At 50.6% G+C, this 27,610-nt stretch overlaps 2 protein-coding genes across 2 annotated transcripts; both read right to left on the bottom strand.

Moving 5' to 3' along the window:
* Nucleotides 1-1,980: 1,980 nt before the first annotated feature.
* Nucleotides 1,981-2,958, bottom strand: LOC134143778 (olfactory receptor 5B21-like). Its single transcript, XM_062582064.1, has one exon. It carries the CDS (start codon nucleotides 2,956-2,958, stop codon nucleotides 1,981-1,983), a length of 978 nt encoding a protein of 325 aa, XP_062438048.1.
* Nucleotides 2,959-17,144: 14,186 nt separating this feature from the next.
* LOC134143777 (olfactory receptor 8G50-like) lies at nucleotides 17,145-18,151 on the bottom strand. Its single transcript, XM_062582063.1, has 2 exons — nucleotides 17,754-18,151; nucleotides 17,145-17,625 (listed from the first exon to the last, which is right to left on the bottom strand). The coding sequence occupies exons 1-2, from the start codon at nucleotides 18,149-18,151 to the stop codon at nucleotides 17,145-17,147; spliced, it is 879 nt and encodes a 292-aa protein (XP_062438047.1).
* Nucleotides 18,152-27,610: the final 9,459 nt, after the last annotated feature.

Here is a 27,610-nt window from a genome sequence, read left to right as displayed (position 1 = left end):
AAACCCATGCACCAGTACAGATAGAGGGTTGACCTGCTAGAAAGCAGCTCTGCAGAGAAGAACTTTCAGCGTGCTGGTGGACAAGTTAACCATGAGCCAGTAAAGTGCCCTTGTAGCCAAGAAGATCAATGGTATCCTAGGGTGCATTAGAGCGATGTCAGCAGGTCAAGGGAAGTTCTCTTCCTCCTCTACTCATCCCAGGTGAGGCCTCATCTGGAGTACTGTGTCTAATTCTGGGCTCCCCAGTACGAGACATGGAGCTACGGAGAGTGTCCAGCGTAGGGCTACAAAGACAATAAGGGGCCTGGAGCATATCCCCTGTGAGGAAAGAAAGGAAAGGCTGAGACAGTTGAGCCTGTTTAGCCTGGAGGAGAGAAGACTGAGGGGGGGTCTTATCAATATCTACAAATACCTGAAAAGAGGGTGTCAAGAGGATGGGACGAGACTCTGTTCAGTGGTGCCTTGTGACAGGACAAGAGGCAATGAGCATAAACTGAAACACAGGAAATTCCATCTGAACATGAGGAAAAATTCACTGTGAGGGTGACAGGACACTGGAACAGGTTGCCCAGAGAGATTGTGGAGTCTCCATCTTGGGAGATATTCAAAACTTGCCTGGATGCAAACCTGTGCAATGTGCTTTAGGTGACTCTTCTTGACCAAGGAAGCTGGACTAGATGATCTCCAGAGGACCCTTCCAACCTCAACCTTTCTGTGATTCGGTGATTCTGTGAAGAAGCAGCTTCCATGCAAGAAGCTCTTCTATGGAATGAATGAGAGGCTGTTTGAGAGCTTGAAGGCAAAGATTGAAGGAGAAGCCTGTCATGGGACCTGGTGGCAGGAGACTGTTACAGACCACATAATCGTGGTGGGGAAGCAGATGAGGCCTTCTTCAGAAATTCTGAGGAAGTCTCTGGATGACAGACCCTCGTTCTTGTTGGGGACCTGAACCTCCTTGACATCTTCAAGAAGTGTAGCCCTGCAGGGCCCAAGCAGACAAGGAGATTTCTGGAGGGTCTCAGAGATATCTTCTTGACAGAGGTACTGGATGAGCCAACCAGAGGTGAGGCCCAGTGGGTTCTACTATCACTAGTAAGGAAGAACTGTCTGGGGAAGTGATAATCAGTGGTAGCTGTAGCTGCAGTCAGTGTGAAATAGTGGAGTTTCAAATCCGATGAGGAGTGAAGGACTGAAGAGGAAAAGCAGTGTCCAGACCCAGGACTGGAGATGACAAGACCTGTGTTTATGGAAGGTAATTCTAGGTGGGATGCCATGGGAAGCAGCTTTGAAGGGCTGAGGAGCTCAGGAAAGCTGGCAGGCCTTCAAGGTCAGCATCTTCAAAGACAACAGTGCATGTCAGTACTCGGGAAGACAAGGAGGCAAACCAGGAGACTGCCTTAGCTAAGTGGCAAACTCTTGGCAGAGCTCCAACACAGTTTCCCTCTTCAAAGGAGTGATTTAAAACACTAGAGCAGATTGACAGAGGACAGCATAGCCATTGATATTGAGATAGTTTGCAACACCTCAGCACTGAGACAGTTAATTTTATCCGAAGGAAGGAGAAGAGACCTTTTGCTCTAGCAGAGATGAGAAAGGAAGTTCAGTGGCTGGGAAATAAGAGGCAGTAAACAGGGATATTAACAGAGATCTGAAATTGCTGGGCATGGCAAGAGTTGCACTATCTGAGCTTATTAGAGAGTCATATCTCTATATGTCGGATTGGACTCGTCATCTTGACCACCTATAAGCACACATATAGACACTTTTTTTCATCAGTCTTTATTAGATGACTTAGAGAAATATATATATATATATATATATATATGTATGTATGTATATGCTAATATATATATATTTGCTAATGGACTCTTCCATCCCTTTCTGTTTTAGCTTCACATACTCCTTGAGCAATTCCTGGCACCAAGCAAACATCTTCCCCCATTTTCTCCTTGGTAGTTTACATATGCACCATACATGGTCTTAAGACCCTGGCACAGCAATGTTCTGAGCTCTGGAGATGGCCAAAGCTTTTCTGAGCACTCTTCTCATGGCTTCCCTGACCTCCCGGTTCTGCAGACTGTAAATGAGGGGATTGACAAGGGGTGTGAGGACAGTGTAGAAAAAGGAGAACACTTTGTTGAGCTGCCTCAGCTGGGGGGTTCTGGGCAGTGTGTAGACAATGATGAGGGTACTGTAGAAAACAGAGACAACAGTGAGGTGTGAGGAGCAGGTGGAAAAGGCCTTTTGCCTGCCCACACTGGATGGGATCCTCCGAATGACAGCTATGATGCATGCGTAGGAAGTCAGGGTGGACAAGAAGGGGAAGACTATATCCAAGAAGCTGAATACGAAAGCAATGAGAGTGACTTTCCTAGTGTCACTGCAGGCAAGTTCCAGCAATGGGGCAAGATCACAAAAGAAGTGGTCAATGGCCTTGGAGCCACAAAACTTCAACTGGGATAAGAAAGGAGTGATTGCTGTAGAGATAAGGAAACCCATTAACCAAGATGCAGCCACCATCGGGAGACAGACCTTCCAGGTCATGATGCTTGCATAGAGCAAGGGCTGGCATATGGCCAAGTATCGATTGTAGGACATTATGGCCAGCAGGTAACATTCGCTAGCTGCAAAAGAACCAAAGAAATAGAATTGTACAATACAGCTTTGAACAGAGATGGTCCTGTCCCCAGTCAGGAAGCTGTCCAGCAGCCGAGGCAAGATGGTGGAGCTGTAGCAGGTCTCCAGGTAGGAGAGATTGCCCAGAAAGAAGTACATGGGAGTGTGCAGGTGCCAGTCTGCAACCACCAGTGCAACAATGAGGATATTCCCAACCACGGACACCAAGTAGACCATGAACAAGAGGAGGAAGAGTGGTGTCTGGAGTGAGGGAATATTCCACATTCCCAGCAGGAGGAACTCCCATGATGATGTCCCATTCTCCCATTGATCTTTCTCCATTGCCATCATACATCTATCTTTCTTTTTCCTGCTTTCAAGAAATAGGCCTGAAAAAAGAAGAATGTTTGTTTGTATTTGATTTAAGATGAAGGAAGAATATTTTTGACAGAATAGCCATATAATCTTGCATGAAGGAAAAAACAAACAAAAAACCACAAAAAACTCAAAGAATGACAGAACAGTTGAGTTTGGAAGGGACCTCTGCATGCTATCTGGTCTAACCCACCTGCTCAAGCAGTCACTTAGAGCACATTGCCTAGGACACATTGAACACACTGGAGCACACTGTCCAGTTAAGCACTGAGTATCTCCAAGGATGGAGATTCCACTACTTCTCCAGGCAAGCAGTTCAAGTGAAGAAGTATTTTATTGTGTTTGCATGGAATTTCTAGTGTTTCAATTTGTGCCCCTTGCCTCTCATCCTGGCACTGGGCACCACTGAGCACAGTCTGGTCCCATCCTCTTGACACCTGCTCTTCTGATACTTATGCACATTGATAAAATCCCCCCTCTCTTCTCCAGCCTACACAGTCTAAGAACTTGCAGCCTCTCCTCACATGACAGATACTCCTTTCTCTTAATCATCTAATCATCCTTCTGTCTCTTTGCTGGACTTGCTCCAGAAAGTCCATGCTCAGTCTCAGCAGATACCTAAAATCCACTCATTGCAGCCTCTTTGTAGAAAATACTGTAAAGAAGGATTTTTTTTTCATTTTTTTTTCAAGGAGAAGAGGAAAAGCACAGGGAAGATCTTTTTCCTCACATCTTTGCCTCCTCTGTGGTGGTTCCTGAGGGTTCTAGGGCTGCCTCCCTACACACCCCAGCCCAACAGCTGGACCTCAGCACAGGCAGCTGTGCTTGCAGTGCTCCCACACAGCCCTCTGTCTGGTGCCCTTCCTGGGGTTCTCACAAAAATAGCGAGAAAATTATGTCTCTGCCATTCCCTTTCTCTCCCTTTAGACCTTTCAGTGAGTTTGGAGATGGGCAAGCAGATGCCTGGACTGTCCAGAGAACTCTGGGGATGGATGAGCCTTTTACACTCTCACTCATCTCCTAGGCTTTCCCTGGAGGCTGTATTGATGGATACCAGTAAGAGAGGTTTCCATAGTCAGCCCAGAATGACTGAGGTCCCCGGCCCTCCCCACTGCATGAGTGAGAGTCAAATGTGAGAAAGCTGAGGGATGGAGACCAAATCCTATAAGACTAGGAGAAAGGGGAGAGGAAAAGCCCTTAACGGTTGGTGGAAGGAAGGACAAAGCATTTCTAGCCCTGAATAGCCTGCCCATCCAAGATGGACAAGTGCCCCAGGATCGGCTCCACCACACCAGCAGCCCAGCTGTAATTCAGCACCCTCAGCCCCTTCCAGGATCTCTGCTCCATGGTGCCAGGGACTCGGCAGCGTCTGGGGTGAGGAGGAAGCTGTGGGGAAGACATGCAGGAAAGGACAGGAGTGAGACTCTGGTCTCACTCACAAACTGTAACTGTGCAAAAACCCAGCAGTAATATAAACACCACCATGACTTGCCTCAGGACATCCAGCGCTGGCCTGCAGTCCTCAGCATGAAGGGGTGACCTCTGCACTGATGGTGCCTGGGAATGAAGATCGAGGTTGGGATTTCACTCTCTGCATCCCCCCACCACCACCAAGTCCCTGCCTTCCCTGGACTCTGCAGACCACTGCCCAGAGCTCAGGCTTTGCCCTGATTTTTTCATCTTCTCTCAGCAGCTCCTGCAGTAAATCCCCAGCAGGACCTAAATGTCTCTGCTCTTTCGTGTGCCTTGGGATTAATAGTACTAACGAGCCTCTGGGGGGTTGATCCTGCATCTTGGTTCTCCCCAGAGGCTGCAGAGAGTGAGCAATGCATAACTGGCTCCCAAAGGAGACTGAGAATTCTGGACTCTGGAAACTTGTAAAGAACTCTGGCAAGGCCTGACTTTACACATAACTCCTGGTCATTTGAATTCTCATTCATGCCCCTTTGAAAAGGAACTGGAGGCTGGGCAGCCACCAGTACTACATAAAGTTCATGAAACAAAGTCTTTAGAGGTCCCATGAATGGGATTCTCCTCACTTCCCTGCAGACAACTGTCTTTTCACTGACTCGCTCAGGTTCAGAGAGCCCTGACAGCTTGGGCTGGTCCCTCCAGCCTCCTACAATGCCTTTTGGAAAGGCTGAAAGTCACCTCGAAATTCCATGTCACATTTCCACACTTGCTCAGTCTTTCTCCAATGTCCAGGATCATCAGAAAGGGCAAACAGACGCAAATATTATAAAATCAAAAGGGTAATTCATGTTGGAAAGAACATCTGGAAATTTCTACTTCCATCTCCTTACCAAGCCAGGGACCTGTTGACATCAGTCCACATTGCTCAGAGGTTTATCCATCAGGTCTTGAAAACCTCCAAGAATGGAGATTGCGCATCGTGCACATTTAGACAACCTGTTCTAATGCTTGACCATCCTGATGGTGAAAAGTATTCTCCTTCTGTGCAGCCTGAACCACTCTTTGTTCAACTTCTCCCCTCTCTTTTCCACCCACAGAGCACTTCTCTCATTTGAAGTCATGCTCCTGGAGACATCCTCAGTGTCCAGCAGCTGCAGAGCTGGGAGCTGCTCCCCTCACAAATTCCAGAGTGAGCCAAAATGCAGGTCCTGGGGCACAGCACTGCCTTACAGGCTCTGCAGCAGAGCCAGGACAGCAGTACTGCAGTGTGTGGGCATGTCCTGAGAAGCCCAGCATCAAAACTGTGGGAGATCCAGGGAGTCAGGGTTGTACAGCCCCCTTGGGAGGGCCTGGGTGTCTATGGTGGGATGCAGGGTGCCAGAACTGTACAGCCCCCAAGAGAGCTACAGTTCCAAGGTTGGTACAGGGTGCCAAGGACTATACTCAGAGGAGAAGCACTGCCTTCAGGCCATGCTGAGTCCAAGGATCAGCTGAGCCCTGAATTCAGCCAAAAAGAAAGCTGGGCAAAATTAATGGGAAAGGGAAAAATTATCCAGATTTGCCACTTGGACTCTCCCAGGGCTTTGGAGACTGGCAAAGACCAAGGTCCCAGATAAAGCCCTCTAGATGATGTGTCTTAAGGGTTGCTCTTTTGGGGCATATCATCTCTATCTTAAGCACTGTAGACCAAGAAACCTTGCTGAGGACTTTAAAAAAAACTAAGAACCTACTTTGGTGCCTCAAGGAGGAAGGCTGCGTTCTGTCCCATGCTGTCCTACATCCTTCTTCTACAAAAAGGGTGGTCCACAGCAGCTATCAGTTTTGAGGCTCCTGAAAGCATCTCAGCCCATGGCCAGGCTCTGTGCTGTTTCATTTCACATTGATCATGTCTTTGAAAAATCCCAACCCCCAATCCATCCCCCATACTGCAGCTACCCACACAGCTCTGCCCAGTGCAGAGACCTGTCGGTGCAGGGGGTGCAGACTGACCTCTTCAATGCCTCATTTGAAATATTTCACATTTTTTTCACTGTCTTGAAGGATTTATCAGCAAGTTTTGGAAAATAACTGGGATGAGGGGAGGTGACTGCTTTCCAGGGTGTGAGTGGAAGGATCTCTGCTCTTGCCCTGGCTATACCATCTCCATGGTGGTGACCTACTGAGCTCCCAGAAGACATGAGCTGAGGTCACAATAGGATGTGCTGCATCACAGGGAGCTCTTCCTGGTGCCATGGCAGAACTCTCATTTCCCTAAAAGACCTGGGCACTGCTGGGCACTTCTCATGCGCTTCCCACCATTGCCCTTAGGAGCTGCTCCACAGTGAGGAGTGGGGATGGGAGATATTGGGGCCACGCTGGGGCTGTTCCCTCACAGACAGAGGCACAGGGACCTCTTGAAGACAAGTTTTGGGTGATGAGGTGGGAAGAGCATACTATTTCCCTGGATGAAAAGGTGAGCTGAGAGCAAGGGAGTAAGCAAGATAGAAGGCTGCTGGACCAAGACCATTAGCCTGGACTGCTGTTCCTTGTTCCCAATGGTCCTGAGGCTATTCACCAAGCATAAGAGCTTTGAGAGCTCCTTCCCAAGGTGTCACACAAAGACACAAGAGCCCTACCTGAGGGTCCTATCTGGCTCCAGGGACAATGTGGCAGGCAGAACTCCTGGGTCCTGTGGCTGAGGCTGCCCTGAGCCCCAGCTCTATCCACTAATGTCAGGGAGCAATGCTGGTTCAGGTTTTCCCAGGTATAGGTCTCCCTTTGAGATCTGACTCTGGCAGGAAATGCAGCCTCTGTCTTGGAGGCTGGTGTGTCCTGCAACTCCCATGGGGCTCTTAAGAGCCTGCTGGAAATGCTCATATAGGAAATGGATCCTTCGCCTTGTAATAAATCCAGGAGTTCTACTGATTTAGAAGAACCTCTGCTCCTTCTTCCTGGATCCTCTTCTGCTTCCAACCTGGCAGAGCATGTTTTGGGCTCAGAGATGTTGCTCTCAGATGGCCACAGCCCCCGCCCTCCTGCAGAAGGGGGACAAACCTCTGCACCCAAAAGACAGCCTGTTTGTCCTGCAAGTCTCTGCTGACACCAACCATTTTTCTCTGAGCTGTGATGGGCAGTGCTGGGGGTGAGTGCAGCAGGGCCATCTCCCCCAGCTCCCTGAGAGGCCCACACTTCTGCTGCCCACATCCAACAAGCGCTGAGCTGCTCTACCCTGGCTGCCCTGTGCCCCTGGGACTCCTCAGCCCTCTGGAGCAATGCAACAGGGTGCAGCCCGGCCCCACAAAGAGCAGCCCCTGTCTGGATGCGGCCGAGCCCTGCCAGGTGCAGCATGAGGGTTGCTGAGCCCAAGGGCTGCTGTGGGGAGGGGGAAGGGTGAAAAGGGGTGAGAGGACACAGCACTGCCCTGCTCTGGGGGCAGCAGCACGCTGCCCGTGGGCTCCAGCGCCCCAGCCATGCCCAGGTCCCCCACACCAGCACCAGGGCTGGCACCAGCACAGGCCCCAGGGCTGCCCCCCGTGCCCGGCACGGCCCCAGGGCGCAGGGCAGCGAGGAGCCCCGTGGGGCCCCTGCGGCAGAGCCCAGCCCTGCGGGGCGGCAGCTGGGCCCCAGGGCCCTGCACTGCCTGGGCACCCGGTGCTGGGCTGCCCTGAGGTCCCGCCACGCCCTGCACTGCTGCCCACAAGATGGCGCTGTCCTACGGGAGTAGGGGAGGGGAGGGGAGGTGCTGGTGGACAAGCAGTGTCTGTGTGCTGCAGAAAAGTCTGCCCCATCAAAACACCAGGGGGCTGCTGAGAATTTTCTCCAAGATCTGGATGATATCTCTGAGGGTTGATGTGTCCTGAGGGTCCCCTAGCTGCAGCCATGGCTGGTCGTATGCCCTGTGTCCCTGATGTATAGCTGCATGTTATCTGTCAACCCTCTGTGAGGTGAAGAGTGGGCATGTGGTGTGTCAGAGTGGTGGGGTACCTTGTGGTGGGGACAGATGATACCCCAGTGTCCTGGTGCTCACCACAGAAGGAGGTGCCTGGAAAGAGCAGTGCTGTGTGTGGGCAGTGCTGCCAAGCTGCGGAGAAAATGAATACTTTGAGGTGAAGAGCTAACTTGGCTTGCAGGGCCCAGACTGCCCAGGTGGTGTGAGCCAGAGATGCTGGGAGCCTGCTGCCTTGTGTGTGATGAGGTTCAGGCCTTGTGTTTCCTCAGCTCTTGCCAGGATGTGCAGGCGGGATGCTGCCTAGAGGGCAGGGAGTGTTTCTGCTTACTCTGAGGTGTGAACCAAGGCTGCTTTTTCCCTTTCTGCTCGCTTGCTTTTCTTCACGAGAGCTTTCCCTTGCAGCAGTGTTTGCTGAGGGAGGAGAGGGCCATGTGTGTTGCTCATTGCTGGCTGGGCGTTAGTGTACTGGAAGCTCCTTGGAGGAGTGAAAGCTTTGCAGAGATAGGGTCTTTGTATACGGGTAAGTATGTTCCTAGGAGATGAATTGGAAGGTGCTGCTCCCTTGCTGTGCCAGATCTCCCTAGACAAGGAGTCCCTTTGAGTAGGCGAGCCAAGCAAGAGTGCCCTGCGAGGGCTGCACCTCTCCTCCTCCCAGCTGCAGTCTCTGAATTCTCCCATCATCCTGCTGTCTGTGCAGGACAGCCCACAGAGAGCAGCCCACGTGCAGGCAGGAGTGTGCTAGGTGTGGTGTTGTTAGGTGCTGCCACTGCTGACATGGGCAAGGCGCTGTGTTTTCTCCTGAGCCTTGAATGGGTGTGAGGAGCCCCACTTAGCTCTAGGTGCATTGCTGCAAGTAGCTGGAGCCAAGGGAGTGGTGGTGAGCACAGCCGTCATCCAAGGAAGTTGCCATCTTTTGGGCAGGCATTGAGGACATTGTGTGCTTGAAGCCCTTGACCCTTGGTGTTTTCTGCCTGAGTACTTTTAGAGTTGCCCCTCCTTTTTTGAGGGGAGAGTCCCAGAGCTTTTGCAGTGTAACCACTCTTGTTTTCGATCTCGTCCCTGCTAAGGCCTGAGGGGATAGTCTCCCTGCAGTGCTGAGAAGTCAGGGTGCCCATGAGGGGAGCCCTGAGGGTCAAATACTTTGTAAGAGAGGAAAGAGAAATGGTCCTTCCTCCAGCCTGCCCCCTCATGCCGGTTTAGAGGACAGTGTCTTGTACCAAAAATGGGTAAAAACAAGCTTGGCTCTCCCACACCTGCTGTGAGGCATGTCGGGAGGCAGTGTGTCACAGCACAGTGGGTGCCCTGTGGTGGGGATGGAGACCCCAGTGTGTTGGTGCTGTGTGCAGGAGGAGGTGTCTGGAGGGAGCAGTGCTATGGGAGCCCTGCCAGGCTGGGAGAAGGGAGCACTGCAAGGTGAGGACTTGAGTTCACTCCCAGGGCTCAGTGTGCCATCACAGTGTCCTTCTTGGGGATGTGATGTGGGGCTTGTTGGTGACCATGTTCCCTCCTTGGAGCATCCTTGTATGACCCAGAGATGCTCACTGTTTGCTGATGCCTTAATGACTTTCTGTTGAATCTGGACACTCATTGCATCTTCCCATTAGAGGCACTAAGCCATTCGAGTCCTTCAGAGAGATGGGGAGTTACTCAAATGAGTCAGAGCCATTTCTCCTCTTTGTGGCTGCCCAGACCTTACAGATAGCGGGGTGCCAACTCACAGGAAGCTGGGCCTCTTGGGGTGATGGGTGGCTTTGAGGTGCCTGTCTTTGGTCAGCACTCATAGTGGCAGCTCCAAAGCCACTGGTCCCTTGGGAATGCAGTCCTAAAATAGCAGATGTATTGAGCCTGCAATGGTGGAGGACCTGTGGAGATGGGGGTCCAGCAGCCTGATCAAGGCATGGCCCAGAGGGTGAGGATGCTCCAGTCCTTGTCCCATCAAGTTCTGAATATCTCCAAGGATGGAGATTCACAATCTCTCTGGGCCTTCTCTTGCCTGGGCTGAACATACCCAGCTCTTCCAGCCTCTCCTTATCTGCCCCATGCTTCAGCCCCTGACCGTTTTGGTGTCCTTGTGCTGGACTTCCTCCTGTGTGTCAGTGCCTTTCTGGAACTGGGAAGCTCAGACAAGACCAAGCATCCAAAAAAAGGTCTTAGTTTTGCCCAAACCAGGAGTCCAGTGTCTCCAAGGGCCCGACTGTCAGTGCTCTGATGATTGTTCGGTTCAATACAGTAGGGAGACATTTCCCCGGGCTGCTGTGACTATGTAAGGCCAGCAGAACTGATAATAACCCTCCAATTTTCTTTCTAGGTTCCTCCACTCATGTAGGCTCCCAGTGCAGTTCTAGTGCCCACATGGCTGGTGGGAGGATGCCAGGGTACATCGCTGTAGCTGTCAACATCTTTGCCAAGATCATGACCCTCTGAAAGCAGCTGCAAGTGAGTGAGGTGAGGCTACATATGGATGTGAAGGCTCCCCTCAATGCACTTGGCTGCCATGGGTGACAGGGTGTGAGTTCACCTCCTGGTACCTCTGCTCTCCTTCTGCTTCCTCATGCCACAAAAGCTGTTACTACTGGCCTGCTCAGCGAATGCTGTTGTGCCCCCTCCTTTCCTATGGGGCCTATAAAATGGCCAGTAAGATGAATTAAAGACTCTCTTCTTAAAGCGCAGCATGTCTTGAAGGCCTATGTCTAAGTGCCTGAAAGCCTCCTGTGTGTGAGCTGAGGAAGTCTCGCAGTGCTTGGGCTTCTCACCCTGCAAGGGATGAAGATGTGCCCAGTGCTAGGCAGCAGGTGGCATGAAGGCATCAGCCAGTGCCCCATGAGTACAGGTACAGAGCCAGGTCTCCTGCTCCAGAGCCTGTGCCCCCAGGGCAGCTGGCATTTCAGCAGACCTCCAGTCTGGGGCAGTCTCATTGCTTGGGTCTCAGTTCAAAGACTCTGCATCCTTTCTCCCTTCACAGAGCCTCCCTGCCCAACTGATGAAAGGAAAGGGACAGAGGTTGCCTTGGGCTCAGGAGACCTGCAGGACCTCCAAGCATTTCTGAATTGTGTCTGTAATTTCAGCATTACAAAACAAATCCCCTAACCATTGTTCTCAGGTGGAGGTTCATGGCATGGTGGGGTCCAGGGACGAGGCAGCAGTCTGCTGTGCCCACAGGGAGCAGCCTCCTTCCCTCTGAAAGCAGCAGCATTGCCCAAGGAGCCAGCTGTGGCCCTGGTCTTGTGCTCAGGTTTTTCCACATGCCTTGTGATCCCAGAGTGCCTTGGCCACTTTCTGGTGTCACCACAAGAGCTTCTGTGTGTGCCTGGGCTGAGCAGCCAAGGGAAGGCAGTGAGCAGAGCAGTGCCTGGGGAGTGTGCAAGTGGCAAGTGTCCTGCATCCTGAAGGGAAAGACTCTGGGGATTTGTCCTGCCTGTGGCTTTGGTGTGGTGATCCAGAGAGCTGTGCAGACAGGCAGACTCATAACTGTTTCTGACGGATGACCAGTCGTCTCTAAGTTCCTGTTGATTTTTCCTGCCTTGAGGACACACCCTGGGAAACTGCTAGTCCCCTCCCGCTGCATAGAACTGTCCCATGGCTCTTGTGTCTGGAGAGAGTTTGTTGCTGGCAGCTCATGGCAGCTGCTCTGTTCCCCCTCTCCTGCTCTCTCTGACGAGAGGGAGAGGAAGCAACAGCCATATGGCTGCAGGTGGGAGAAAGCCTCACTTGTCTCCCATGGGAGCAACCAGTGGGCTGCTCACCTTCCGCACTGGGGAGAAGTGGTGAGAGACATGCCACCCAAGACACACAGCTGTAAGCAGTCGGTTCCCGAGAGAGCTAGGAGCACAGATGTCCCACTGTTATCTCTGAAGTACAAATAAAGAGTTTAAGACATGCAGTCACATTTGGCCATTCCAGCGTGTCTGACTTCCCTGAGTACTTCATACACTAGCAGGAGGTGGCTATGCCCGGGAAAACCTGAACCAGCATTGCTCCCTGACATTAGTGGATAGAGCTGGGGCTCAGGGCAGCCTCAGCCACAGGACCCAGGAGTTCTGCCTGCCACATTGTCCCTGGAGCCAGATAGGACCCTCAGGTAGGGCTCTTGTGTCTTTGTGTGACACCTTGGGAAGGAGCTCTCAAAGCTCTTATGCTTGGTGAATAGCCTCAGGACCATTGGGAACAAGGAACAGCAGTCCAGGCTAATGGTCTTGGTCCAGCAGCCTTCTATCTTGCTTACTCCCTTGCTCTCAGCTCACCTTTTCATCCAGGGAAATAGTATGCTCTTCCCACCTCATCACCCAAAACTTGTCTTCAAGAGGTCCCTGTGCCTCTGTCTGTGAGGGAACAGCCCCAGCGTGGCCCCAATATCTCCCATCCCCACTCCTCACTGTGGAGCAGCTCCTAAGGGCAATGGTGGGAAGCGCATGAGAAGTGCCCAGCAGTGCCCAGGTCTTTTAGGGAAATGAGAGTTCTGCCGTGGCACCAGAAAGAGCTCCATGTGATGCTCCCTTGCCCATCCAGGCTATGCCCCACTTCTACTCCAGCCCAGGGCCTTCTAAACGGGCATGCAATGCCCAGATTGTGTCATCTGAATGAAAACCTGAACCAAGGGTAATGAGCTCCCTTCTTGTCCCCATCTAGGTGTCCTGCCTATTTAAGACATGGGAATATAGATATCCGGGGGTGGGATTTTTCCACCTCTTGTAGATAACCATCCTCTGATGAAACAACTGACAAAGCTGTAACTGGTCTCTCTGTGTTGTTTAGAGAGGGGCCAAAGGTGATTAGTTTGCTTTATCTCCGTGAACATTTCCCAGGGGGGAGGGAGCCCAAGGGATAGAAGAAGTCATGCCTTCAGCTGGGCCCCTGCCCTTGAGCAGAGCCAGGCTTCAGGTACAGAGGGGGCTGATGGCAAACTGGCAGCACAGCTGCAGGTGGGGGGAAAGCCTCACTTGTCTCCCATGGGAGCAACCACTGAGCTGCTCACCTTCCACACTGGGGAGAAGTGGTCAGAGTCATGAAATCCAAGACACATGATTGTAAGCAGTGGTTCCCAGGAGAGCTGGGAGCACAGATGTCCCACTGTTATCTCTGAAGTACAAATAAAGAGTTTAATACATGCAGTCACATTTGGCCATTCCAGCGTGTCTGATTTCCCTGAGTACCTCATATGCCAGCAGAAGGTGGCAGGCCGTGAAAACAGCCAGGCCGAACATGGCTTGGATGCTCAGAGTGACTTTTCTTCCCCTGGTGTGCCTGATAGGTCAGTTAAAGGCACATGTATGATACGTGTGCCTGTAAAGTCACTCGGGACTATGTTAATGACAGGTCAGTAGAAGGCATGTTCCTTGGATGCTGCTTGTGAGGTCACTTTGTTCTCTGGGGTTGATTGACCATCAGCAGGCTCTTGGTTGGTGCAGGTTCCTGTGATGTCACCTCTGTGTATTCTCCAAATAAACAAGAAACTGATTAATACCTTCAGTGTGGACTTTGAGGTCCTTTCTGCCTGAGTACCTGATAGGCCAGCAGCAGGCTCATGGGGAGGATGGGTGCTTGTGAGGTCCCTTTATCCTCAGTACCTGATAGGTGAGCTGCAGGCACCTGGCTTGGGTGCTGACTGTGAGGTGACTTCTGCCTCAGCACCTCATAGGCCAGGGAGAGGCACCCACCTGCTGTTTGTGCAGATTGTGAGGTGCTTCTGCCTCAGTCCGTGATAGGCCAGCAGTAGGCACATGGCTTGGAGGCTGAGTGTAAAGTCAATGTAGCCTTGGTATGCACATTGCTGCTGCTGCCACTTGCGAGGTCAATGGTGAGTCAGTAGCTGATAGGACAGCTGCAGGGACACAGTTTCAGGACTTAATGTGAGGCCCCTTTTCAGTCCATACCTGGTAGAGCAGCGTCATGGAGATTACTGCTGGGTTGTCTTGGTTACTGCCCTTTTCCTACCTTTGATCCTTCCCTAAACACTCCATAGCAAGTCTTGCACCATCCCAGCATTCCAAAATGACTCTCATACACCCATAGGCAGTAACTCCCATCCTCAGTCTGCAAGGCCATCCTGGGAGGCTCTCCCATTGGGTGTATGTGAGTCTTACACACGGATATGTTGGACCTGCTCTGAACGAATGTTTCTCCTCAGTAATTTGTAATTATTTCTCTGAAAACAGGGTGATTCATGTCCTAGAAATGCTGATTCTTCCTCTTTCTTTCTTAGGGAAGTATGAGGAGTTAGGTCAGATTAAAATGCTATGTGGGTTATGTGTCTAATCCCACCTGACCACGATAAATGTCCTGAGGACATCAACTCCATAGTGCATTTCCTTGCACTGATCATAACTGATAGGGGCCATAGCATCCATAGATCTAACTTACTAAGACCTTTTCAACCTCTGTGTGCCTCCGCTCCCCTCTGCAAAAGGATGTGTCAGACATTCAAGAGCCAAGATCTAAAACAAATTAAAGTGATGGAAGTGCAAGCCAGGCAGACAATAGCACTATTTAAAAGTTTAAATGACAACAAACATATTGAGCAGCAATTGTGCACTGAGATTAAAGACATGCTGGAGGATTTTATTGAACACCATCTGAAGGATGCCTAGGGACTCTTTGGGTGCATCCAGGTATCTGGAAGGCGTTTTGGATGCTCTCCACTGTACCATCACAGTACAGTGATCCTCCAGAGCAGGATGTGAGTGTCACGTCATGCCACACTGAGTATCTAAGATTGTGGTCTAGGCTCACTTTGTCATCATTAGAGAGACAGTGGAAGAATCTGGAAGATGATCTGTCTTCTTCTGAGGGAGACACAGAAATAAGCCCAGTGAATCAGTCTGGCTCCTTTTTCTGCCAGTGGTCAGCAAGTCAGTTTTGAAAAGATGTTACCTCAGATCCTTGTTCTACCCTGATTCCCTTCCCTAGACATTCCTTAATCAGTTTTACACATTCCTTCAAGCACTTCTCAAATATCCAAAGCCTTCATGTCTTCTTTCCCACTTCTTATCTATTACAAAGTCTAGGTTGGCCCTCTCCAAAGCTATGCTTGTACTTTCTTCATGGCCCATCAGTTAATGACTGGGGAATGTTGGTCTCAGCATCATCTCTGTTACTCCTTGTCTATCATGTTTGTGTCTATGTCGTTTTCCTAAATGCTTTCTCTTTACTTATTATCCCTTTTGCACTGGAAAGGTCTGAGACCGGATAGTCTTCATGAAGCAGATGCTCTCACATTATGCATACCCTTACGTCAGCCAGACAAGCGTACTGACCAGCAGCTTGTTAACATGGAACTGCTCTCTTTCTTTGCCCCTCCCTTCCATTTCTCCATTCTTCCTCTTCTTGATTCCCCTGGATCTCCTCTTTTCCCCACTTTTGGCCTTCTTCCTGGACATTCCAGCATAAGCTTTCTACACTCCCCTAATCCTCGTAAAACATGCCAGACCAAATTCTACGCAGTGTGACAGCCTCTCTCCAATATCCCCGGAAGAGTCTCCCCTTTCCCAGGAGACCCCGGATAATTTTGTGCCCTTGTGATCAGTTAATGGATCGGGGCTTGATCCTCTGCAGGTCCATAGTGGGAAGGTTTACTCAGTGCCCATCCATCAGTGACCTGAGAACTCTGGTCTCTGTCATCTGCTGCTCAGTACTCTAGAGGGCTGGTTGCTATTCATAGGAACCTCAATGCACTGCAGATTTGGGCTGGCAGGAGCCTCCTGAAATTCAGGCAAGGAAAGGAGAGAGTCTTGAACCTGGGGTGGGATAACCCCAGTAGCCCTGTGCAAAAGGTGAGCACACGCCTGACTGATGAGAGATCAGCTTTTCAGAAGAGGACTTGTGACTCTTGGTGAGAAAGCTGAAGAGGATTCAGGAGTGTTTCTTGGTGGCAAATACCATCAAGTAGGATGAGACTCCCAAGGTCCCATAGCACAGGGAGATAAAGGAGTTGAGATGCATGGGGAATGTGGTCCCCAGGCCCACCCCTGTCCTAGGCTCTGGAGGACTGGTAAAAGCTTTGCAATAGGAATGAGGGCTGGGGAGAGAAGCCTGATGCTCCAAGAGTAAAGGAGTAGGGAGGAAGGATGATAGTGCCATCTCCCTACAAGAAGGTGATGGGTGAGGAGCAGAGCTGCAGCTGGAGTCAGAGAAGAACAGCTGGAGTGGGTTTTGCTGTTCCCTCGGTGGACAGGGACAGTGTGGAAGAGGGAGGCCCAGGTGTTGCTTGAATCTCTTTTGCTAGCCCTCAGCAACAGGAACTGCCTGCCTCACTCAGGCTTTTCCATTTCCTCTTGCTGCTGGAGAAGGCATGAGTGCTCACCCCATCCAACCACTTGTTGTAACCCTAGCTGGTCCTTGAGGTTGTGCCAAGCCACAGGAGGGAATATAGTTGAGGTGGGTTTAACCCACCTGAGCCCCCAAACAGAAACGGCACATTTTTCCTTAGAAGTCCAGAGAGATGTAATATTTACTGCCGGCTGACATGTCAGCTTCTACCCTAGAAATGTGCAATGCTGAGGGAGATGTCTCCCATCTCAGGGACCAAAAGCAAGATGGATCCCCCCAGGCGTGCCCGTGGAAGGAATTCATCTGCCATCCCAAATTTATTCCTTCCAGATTCTCCGAGAAAGAAAACAGTTGATACATGTAGGAACACCACACTCCTTATAATCAAAGAAAAAGTTAATACATGACCTTTTTAACTTTCTTTTTCTAAAATAAGAGCATTTCTTTCTACAGAGCTTTCCCTTTCCTCCCATTAGCACTCCACAGGCAATCTCAAGGCCGCACACTTCTAAAGAGATCTTGCAGTACACAGTACTTGGCTTTGTAGAAGTTAGAAGTTGTTTGTGCCCATGTCAACTGGCATGAGCCCTGGGTACCACCCAAATCTTTCCTGAGTGCTTTCCTCAGGGCCTTCCTGAGCTCCTTGCTCTGCAGACTGTAGGTGAGGAGATTGACCAGGGGCGTGAGGACAGGGTAGGAAGAAGGAGAACACCTTGTTGAGCTGTCTGAGTCTGGGGGTTCTGGGCAGCATGTGGACAATGATGAGGGAGCCGTTGAAAACAGTGACGACAGTGAAGCGCGAGGAGCAGGTGGAGAAGGCCTTCTGCATGCCCATGCTGGAGGGGATCCTCAGGATGGCAATTATGATGGACACGTAGGAGGCCAGCGTGATCAGGAAGGGGAAGACTGAATCCAGGAGAGTCAGGATGAAAGTTACTATTTTAACTACACTGGTGTCAGTGCAGGCGAGCTCCAGCAAAGGAGTAAAATCAGAGAAGTTGTCAGTTGCAGCAGGGCCACAGAACTTTAACCTTGATAAGAAGACAGTGGCTATAATAGAAAACACCAAATTCCTGGCCCAGACCCAGCTGCCATCAGGAGACAAACCTTCCAGGTCATGAGGCTTGCATAGAGCAGGGGCTGGCGTATGGCCAAGTACCGATCATAGGACATGGATGCCAGCAGGAAACATTCTGTAACTGCAAAACCAATGAAGAAATAGAGCTGAGTCATACAACCCTGAGCAGAGATAGTCCTGTCTCCAGTCAGGAAGCTGGCCAACAGCTGGGGCAGGATGGTGGAGCTGCAGCAGGTCTCCACAGAGGACAGATTGCCCAAGAAGAAGTACATGGAGCTCTGCAGATGCCGGTCTGCCACCACCAGCACAACAATGAGGCTGTTCGCAACCACGGTCACCAAGTAGATCAGGAGCAAGAGGAGGAAGAGTGGTGTATGGAGTGAGGGGGATGTTCCCCATTCCCAGCAGGAGGAACTCACTTGATGATGTGCAGTTATTCCCTTTCTCTTTCTCCATACGATGTTGTATGTGTACAACATCGACAAGGGTGCCTATGAACTGCTTGACACCTTCTGTGCTCTTCAGCCATGTTTCCTAGGGCCACACCTCAGTCTACCATGTCTCTATTCTTTCCCTCGCATAATAGAGCAGAACTGTGAGGAAAGAACTGAGTCTAAGGAAATGCCAGGCCAAAAATCTGGGCATCTGAGGGAAAGAGTAAGTATGTGCGTGAGAGCTCACAGCACAGGTCTGGAAAAGCCAAGTGGCGGTGACCCTGCTGAGGTGCCAAAGATCCCAAGCCCTGAGCCGCAGGGCTGGATTCGGCCTCCTTTACTTGTGGTGTGGACTCCTGACATATTGCACAGAGTAAAATGCATTTCTGTGGGAGGAGTGGAGAAAGAAAGTAGAAATTAATCAAAAGGGGAGATTCGGGTCAGGAGTCTCAGCACTAAACATCTCTAACTATAGGTACATTTACCACTTCTCTGGAAAGGCCATTTCTTCCATGACCAGTAGCACCTGAGGGCATGCTCCTGATGGATTCCCATAAGCACTCAAGATGTTCCGTGCAGCCAGCTGGAGGGGCACAGATGGGACCCAGCCCTTCCTGTTCCTCCCAAGCATGTTGTTTGAGGAAGTGCTGGAAGAGCAGGCCTGATGGGATCCTCATAGCACTGCACTGCCTGGGGCTGTGAGAACAGCCCTGCACACACTTCCTGGACTAGGCACTTGGAGACAAGCAACCAACAGGGCTTATGGGAGCATGCCTTCCTGATGGGCAAGGAGAGCTCAGGTTCTTGTCACCCTGCTGTAGAGGAGCTGGCAGCTCCAAGGACTGAGGGGAAGAGGAACAGGTCCCATAGCTCATGAGGTGATGGTGCTGATATGTGCATTTTGCCAGGTCCCTGCTACTTCCTACGCCCTTTCCCAGATCCTGGAAAGCCACTGCAGGACAAGCAAATCCTGGAGAACACCATTCCCCGGGTTCGTGGGAGTGAATGACATGGTGACCTGTGTGTGAGACCATGACAGGCCAGCACCAGGGACATGGCTGGGGTTTGTGCTTGTGAGGTCACCACCACCCAAGCACCTGATAGGCCAGCAGCAGGCACATGGCTTAGATCCATATTGTGAGGTCACTTCTCTCTGAAGCTGGTGGGCTACAGCAGACTCTTGGTTCATTAAAATTCTTTCTGTTTCCTCTGTATCTGCTACTCAGAGGCCAGGAACAGGCTTATGGCTTTGATACTGTTTTTGAGATCGTTTTCCCATCAGCACTTGATACACCAGAAGCAGAGAGAAGACAGAAGTTTGTGCTTGTGAGGTCACTTCTGCCTGAGTGCTGATAGGCCAGCAGTGGGCACATGGCTTCCATTCTGATTGTGAGGTTACTGCTGCCTCAGTACCTGATAGGCCAGCAGGAAGCTCTTGTATCTTCTAGTGATGTCACCTCAATCTCTGGTGGTGATAGGCCAGAAACAGGACATGGCTTGTATGTTCTTTGTGAGGTCATTGCTGCCTGAGTACTTGACAGGTCAAAGGCAGGGACAGGGCTCTGATGCTGATTGTGAGGTCACTTCCATCTCTATAGATTACATGTCATCAGCAGGCTTTCCGATGCTTTTGGTTTCATGTAAAGTCCCCTCTGCCTCTGCTGCTGACAGGCCAGAAGCAGGTTCATGGCCTCAGTGCAGACCGTGAGGTCACTGCTGCCCGAGTACCGGATAGGCCAGCAGCAGGAACAGCATCAGCAGAGCAGCTGTGAGGTCACTTCAGCCTGAGCAGCTGAGCAGCAGCAACAGGGCTGTGAAATGGCTTGGGAGGATGCTTCTGGCTCTGAAGACAACAGGCCAGAAGGGCTGTTCCCTGCAGGGCTGGGGCTCTCCAGAGAGGCCTGAGCCGCCCCCAGGCTACACTGGGCAGGGGGCTTGTGCCGGGCTTCTGCTGCCTTGGATCCAACAGGGTGCCTGGAGTCCACTGGATGGGCTTATCCCTGAGTTCCTGCAAGCAGGGATTTGGCTGGCTTCTCTGGGACTTTTTGGACCCTGAAAGGAGGACACTACCTCAGTTTTGCAGTTGCAGGATGTGGAGGATGTTGCAGAAGGTGGGACCCTGGGGTGGAGACCCCATCCTACTGAGCTCCTCTCTAGCAGAATAAGCAGCCTCTGCCCCATCATTCCACAGTCTTAAAAACCACTCTAACAGCCCTCCATGGGGCTGCTGCCTGCAGAACCCCTGCACATCCTGCAGCTCTGATGCTTTACAATCATGAGTAGTGGTGGCCCCTTGCAAATTGGCTGTATTTGGTCAGGTGAGCAGCTGCTCTGCCACTGGCCAGGCAGTTGCCTCCCCTTCATGCTCTGTGCCTGATTCCAAGCTGGGAGGCTCATTGGGGTCTCTGATGTCACAGGTGCTGGTGACCATAGGAGGAGATGATCAGGCTATTACAGGCTCAGTTTTCTGACTTCTCTCACCTTTCAAGTCCGGCTTGTCGTTTGGGGCTTCCCAACCTGGAAGCTGTATTTGGAAAAGAAAAGAAAAACTGACTTGAAATTGAAGGAGATGATTGCCTCATCTAGCCTCTGGTACAGAAGGAAATCTGAAGAAACCAAAGTCTCTGCTGCTTGGACACGTCAGCCCCTGTGAAAGTAGCTCTGAGTAGCACCAATGGTTGGAAAGGGGAAGTCTTGACATAGGAAGTACCAGTAGCTCTTCGATGCTGGAGGGCATTTTCATATTTTCAACATGCTTGGAAGGTGAAATTCTCTTCTGAGTCCTCCTGGGAAACATTCGCGGGGACTACAGTTCGGGGCAGTAATGCTTTTCCTGTTGGAAACATCACAGTCTTTGCAGAAGATAAATCTTGCCTAGAAACCTAGAGTGGCTCCATTTTCACCCAGCAGCACCTCTAAGCTGGCGGAGGAGGTGGCCTTGGATGGTATTTATAACTCTTGGCCTCACTGAGGCACTCCTCAGGTGCAGATAATCCCTCCAGCTCCAGAATCTGTTGTTTTGGATCCTCACCATCTGTAGCAGCCTCCCCCGCCTGGTACCTTTCCCTGGGAGACACACACCAAATACCTGAGCCTGGCACAAGAACACATGGCCCTGGGAGAGGGAAAATGCTGCCATTCAGTTGCTGTATGTGAACGCGCAGTATGGGAGCACAGAGCTGTGTGCTTGTGGGGCAAATGAAGGTCTCAAGGGAAAGGCACCAGAACGTGGAGGGTGCAGGAGAGAAGAGCCTAGGGTGTTCGCTGTGTTGCATGGACACACTGGGGAAGCTGCATGAGGGGCCATCATCCCAGACCAGCCCCACACAGGTCTGTGTATCCTGGCAGAGGGGAAAATCCCAGTCTTGCATGGCCTCTCTTTTGCACCAGATCCCAGCAAATCCTGGAGTACAGCTGTTTGCTCACCACCACATGGGGCACAGCCCAGAATGTGCAAGGGCTGAGTGCTCAGACCGCCTCCACCCCTAGAGTCTGAGGGATCGTTTAAGAGTCATTTAATAATACTCCAGCCCTTTCCTCATCCGAGGTCCCTGGTGCCAGCTCCAGCTGAACTCTGGCATTCCTCACCCCTTCCTTGCTTGCATGGACAAGGTTGCGATGTTCCCCCAGGCAGCCCATGCCCCTTCTACTCTGTGTGCACTTCCACCCAAGCAGCCGTAGCTCTGGTGCTGCTGCCAGGATGGAAGTGGAGGATCTCCCACAGCGGTTCCTTGAGGAGCTCCCCAGGGAAACGTTCTGCCCAGCCCCACAGTCCCATCATGATAGAGGGGACCTGCCTTCTCCCAACCCACTCTCACAGTGCCAGCCGCACCTAAGCCTGCTCCCGAATGTCTCCAGCACAGCCCTCGAGGGAGTTGGAGCTGCCTTGGGCAATCTAGCACAGCAGCAGTGGTGCCCAGAGCAGAGGATGAACAAGGCAGTTGAGGTGAAGACTCCTGCCCTTGGTTGCACAGCTGGGACATTGGATGGCTGACGACTTTGTGGCTGGCCAGGCTCCAGGTGTGGGGTGGATCTTTGCTTGAGGTTAGGAGCATCAGAATTTTCATGGGCTTCAGTGCAGCCCTGATCATGGTGAAGGGAAGTGGGCAGACCCAGGCACGCACAGCTGCAAAGGCTGAGGGTGGAAAAGGCAGTGTGGGGCTGGTGAAGGTCCCCTCTCTCCTCCCTATGGGGAAGAGAGTCCCCAGGAGATGCTGAGCTCTGCTTTGGCCAACAGAAGGGGAGCATGGGGCAGGGTGGAAGAGGCAGATGGAACTTCTCGAGATGCAAGAGGGAGTTTTCCAACACCTAAGGGTGAGCCAGGGATCTTTGGCTCTTTCCCCTGAGGCTCTCCCAGTAGGACTTACCTTTCCCTGGCAGCTGTGCTGGAGCAGAGGGTGAGGAGCAAGAATTCATGGAATTGCAGAGTAGTTCTGGTGGGAAGAGACCTCTGGAGGTCTCCAGTCTAAGATCCTGGGCAATGTAGGGCTGGTTGGAGGCCTCCAGTCTTGTCTGGCCGTCGCCAGATTGTGCTTGACCCTCATTACTTGCTCTGCTCCTCTTGTCTGGGCACTTCAGGATGGCCCCCTCCCATCATTGGGTCACTGTCATGTCTACCTTACCAGAACCCTTGGCTCCCCTCTCTGCTTCCCTCATGGAGCAGCCCTACTGTGGGGCCATGGGCCATGCTGGTCGGGGCAGGAAGCAGACCTAGCTGGACAGGGATCACCACCTCTGATATTATTGGCCACTGCGTGTGCTCTTGCACAGTGCTCAGAATGGCCCCAAGGTGTCTGCAATGGCAGGAGATGTGTTCGGGTGGGCACCAGCTCCAGCCTGTGTTGTTTCACTGAAGGTGCAGGAATCACCCTCAGAGACCCTTCCCGGAGTCTCCTGAGTCTCTACTGCCTCTCCGGGGATTGCAGAGTCCTCCTTTGGCCGTATGTACTGAGAGTTAATGCTTAACCTTCCGGTTCTCCACCATGGACTGTCCCTCACTTTGTGAGGCTCCGCTCAGTGCCCACCCCCAGGCACATGTTGTCCCTGGAGATCCTCTGAGCTCTCCTGGGACTCAGATTCCCCTCCAGAAGGGTGAGTATCTATCTTTCATCAGCACTGGCATCTGTGCGGTAGACCTGGGCAGGCAATTCAGAGCCCATTCCCCACCTCCACTGGCACTGGTCACCAAGTAATGAGCTCTGAGTGCAGCCCTCAGTCCCCAACAGATCACCCAGAGACACTTAGTTTTCTCTCCCAGATCCCATGGAGTTCACAAGCAGAACACCAAATCCTTGGTTCTGCAATCCCATGGGGGTATTTTTGACTGCAGCTTGTGAAGGAAGGCCAGACTTCAGGCACGTCATATGGGATATCCTCTTTTATTACGGAAATTATTATTATTATGGAGGTCAGGTCTGGCATAAGGGTGCCCATTGCCTCATCCTGCTGTACTTCCAGAACACATGAACTTAGAAACACAACCCAACCCCACCACATTATGAGAACTTCTGTGCCATAGTAACAGAATGGAGCAGAGAAGTCCAGCATGGGAATGAGGAGAACAACTCCAAAAAGGGAAATTCCTGCTGATAGGAAGGGATATGTCTCCAGTAAAGCTGTAGCCCCCACTCAAAGCTGCAGCAAGGACAGTCCTGCTGTGGCAGTGGTGTGATGATACAGTCAAGCTCAGGATCTGTTCTCACAAGCTGCTGCCTGACTCCCATCCAACCTAGTCCCCCTCCACTTGTAGTGTTGGAGAGCTGGAGAGGCAAGGGACCAGCTGATGGTGACAGCTGCTTGCACCCTTGCAGAAGTGGGCTGTAAGATCACACCCTGACTGTGGCCAGGGGAGCTGAGCTCTCCTAATGGACATGGGACCCATGGTCTCACCCTGTCTGTACTCGCCTGCACCTGACTCTGTGCCCCTGAGCTCCCTTGGGGTCAGCGCCAAAAGAGACCCTGGAAAAGGAGAATCTCCTCATTGCACTGCAGACATCCAAGGGAGTTCAGACTAGCAGGCTCTGAGGTTCTCCCATCTCTGATGGTGAAGGGGGAAGCCCAGCTCTCTGCTTCAACATAGTCTGCGAGTTATATTCAAATGAGAGAAATGGCACAAATAAAAACTTTTTTCTTTCTTTTCACAAGAAAGTATCAGTGAGAAGTAAGGAAAAAAATGAATCACACAGGTCCTTGATGCCAGATGACATCGGACTGATGAGAGGATGCATATGGAATGGTTATTGGTGCTGCCATTGGAGCCATTGAACCAGTTTCCTCAGTGCATCCTTGAGCTCCTTGTTCCTCATGCTGTAGATGAGGGAGTTCACTGCTGGAGGCATCACTGAGTTCAGAACAGCCACCACCAGATCCAGAGCTGGGGAGGAGATGGAGGGGGGCTTCAAGTAAGCAAAAAATGCAGTGCTGACAAATAGGGAGATCACAGCCAGGTGCGGGAGGCACATGGAAAAGGCTTTGTGCTGGCCCTGCTCAGAGGGGATCCTCAGCACAGCAGTGAAGATCTGCACGTAGGACAGCACGATGAAAATAAAAAACCCAAAAAACAAACAGGCACTAACCACAATAAGCCCAGCTTCCCTGAGGTAGGAGTGTGAGCAGGAGAGCTTGAGGATGTGGGGAATCTCACAGAAGAACTGGTCCATCTGTTGCCTTGACACAGTGGTATTGAAAATGTGTTGGCAGTTTGCAGCACAGAATAGAGAAGAGCAGTGACCCAGGCAGCTGCTGCCATTTTGACACAAGCTCTGCTGCTCATGAGGGTCCCAAAGCACAGGGGTCTGCAGATGGCAACATAGCGATCATAGGCCATGACTGTAAGAAGACAATACTCTCCTCCTAACAAGAAGACAAGTAGAAAGACTTGTGCAGCAGATCCCCAGTAAGAAATGGCCTTGATGTCCCACAGGGAACTGGCGATGGATTTGGGGATAGTGGTGGAGACAGTGACAAGGTCAAGGAGGGAGAGGTTGAGGAGGAAGGAGTACATAGGCATCCATGTCCTATGATCGGTACTTGGCCATATGCCAGCCCCTGCTCTATGCAAGCCTCATGACCTGGAAGGTTTGTCTCCTGATGGCAGCTGGGTCTGGGCCAGGAATTTGGTGTTTTCTATTATAGCCACTGTCTTCTCATCAAGGTTAAAGTTCTGTGGCCCTGCTGCAACTGACAACTTCTTCTCTGATTTTACTCCTTTGCTGGAGCTCGCCTGCACTGACACCAGTGTAGTTAAAATAGTAACTTTCATCCTGACTCTCCTGGATTCAGTCTTCCCCTTCCTGATCACGCTGGCCTCCTACGTGTCCATCATAATTGCCATCCTGAGGATCCCCTCCAGCATGGGCATGCAGAAGGCCTTCTCCACCTGCTCCTCGCGCTTCACTGTCGTCACTGTTTTCAACGGCTCCCTCATCATTGTCCACATGCTGCCCAGAACCCCCAGACTCAGACAGCTCAACAAGGTGTTCTCCTTCTTCCTACCCTGTCCTCACGCCCCTGGTCAATCTCCTCACCTACAGTCTGCAGAGCAAGGAGCTCAGGAAGGCCCTGAGGAAAGCACTCAGGAAAGATTTGGGTGGTACCTAGAGGTCATGCCAGTTGAAATGGTCACAGACAACTTCCAACTTGTACAAAGCAAAGCGCTGCCTACTGCAGGACCTCTTTAGAAGTGTGTGGCCTTGAGACTGCCTGTGAAGTGCTAATGGGAGGAAAGGGAAAGCTCTGTGGAAAGAAATGCTCTTATTTTAGAAAAAGAAAGGTAAAAAGATCATGTGTTAACTTTCTTTTGATAATAAAGAGCATGGTGGTCCTACACGAATGAACTGTTGAGAAGTTTTCTTTCTCGGAGAATCTGGAAGGAATAAATTTGGGATGACATACAAATTCCTTCCAAGTGAATGCCTCGGGGGGATCCATTCTGCTTTTGGATGCAGAGCTGGAAGACATCTCCCTCAGCACTGCATATCTCTAGATTATAAGCTAACATGTGAGCAGGCAGGGAATGTTCCACTTCTCTGGAATTCAATGGAAAAATGAGCCCTTTCTGCTTGGAGGCTTAGGTTGGTTAAATGCGGTATCTGACGTGACCGAATGGATGCGATAGAATGTGAAGCAATAGAATGTTTGTGACGCAATAGAATGTGAGGCGATAGAATGTGACTTGATAGAATGTTTGTAATGAGATAGAATATGACACTACAGAACGTTTGTGATGTGATTGAATGTGACGAGATACAATGTGAAGCGATAGAATGTTTGTTACGCGATAGAATGTGAAGTGATAAAATGTTTGTGATGCTATAGAATATGACGCAATAGAATGTTTGTGACGCGATATAATGTTCGTGACGCAATAGAATCTGACGTGATAAAATATTTGTGATGCTATAAAATATGACGCAATAGAATTTTTGTGTCGCGATAGAATGTTTGTGACGCAATAGTATGTGACGCGATAGAACGTTTGTGATGTGATAGAATGTTTGTGACATGATAGAACATGATACGATAGAATGTGACGCGATAGAATTTTTTCTGATGCGATAGAATGTTTGTGACGCGATAGAACGTGATGCGACAGAATGTTTGTGATGCGATAGAAAGTTTGTGACGTGATAGAACGTTTGTGACGTGATAGAATGTTTGTGATGCGATAGAGTGCTTGTGATGCGATAGAATGTGACGTGATAGAACGTTTGTGACACGATAGAATGTTTGTGATGCGATAGAATGTGACGTAATATAATGTTTGTGATGCTATAGAATATGACGCGATAGAATTTTTGTGTCGCGATAGAATGTTTGTTACGCGATAGAATGTGACGTGATAAAATATTTGTGATGCTATAGAATATGATGCAATAGAATGTTTGTGACGCGATATAATGTCCGTGACGAAATAGAATCTGACGTGATAAAATATTTGTGATGCTATAAAATATGATGCAATAGAATGTTTGTGTCGCGATAGAATGTTTGTGACGCAATAGTATGTGACGCGATAGAACGTTTGTGATGCGATAGAAAGTTTGTGACGTGATAGAATGTTTGTGATGTGATAGAACATGATACGATAGAATGTGACGCGATAGAATGTTTTCTGATGCGATAGAATGTTTGTGACACGATAGAATGTGATGCGACAGAATGTTTGTGATGCGATAGAATGTGACGCGATAGAATGTGACACGATAGAATGTTTGTGATACGATAGTATCTGATGGAAAAGTATGTGACGTGATAGAATGTTTGTGAAGCGATAGAATGTTATGCGAGAGAATGTTTGTGATGCTATAGAATGGTTGTGACGCAATAGAATGTGACGCGATAGAATATTTGTGATGCAATAGAATGTGACGTGATAGAATTTTTGTGACGCGATATAATGTGACGAGATACAATGTAAGTCAATAGAGTTACTGTGACGCGAAAGAATGTTTGTGACGCAATAGAATGTGATGTGATAGAATGTTTGTGGCGCAGTAGAATGTG

The sequence above is a fragment of the Rhea pennata genome, chromosome 8 (genome assembly GCF_028389875.1).
Source record: "Rhea pennata isolate bPtePen1 chromosome 8, bPtePen1.pri, whole genome shotgun sequence".
NCBI classification, from domain to species: domain Eukaryota; kingdom Metazoa; phylum Chordata; class Aves; order Rheiformes; family Rheidae; genus Rhea; species Rhea pennata.
Note: the sequence above shows the minus strand (reverse complement) of the source record. Positions and strands in the feature narration are given on the sequence as shown.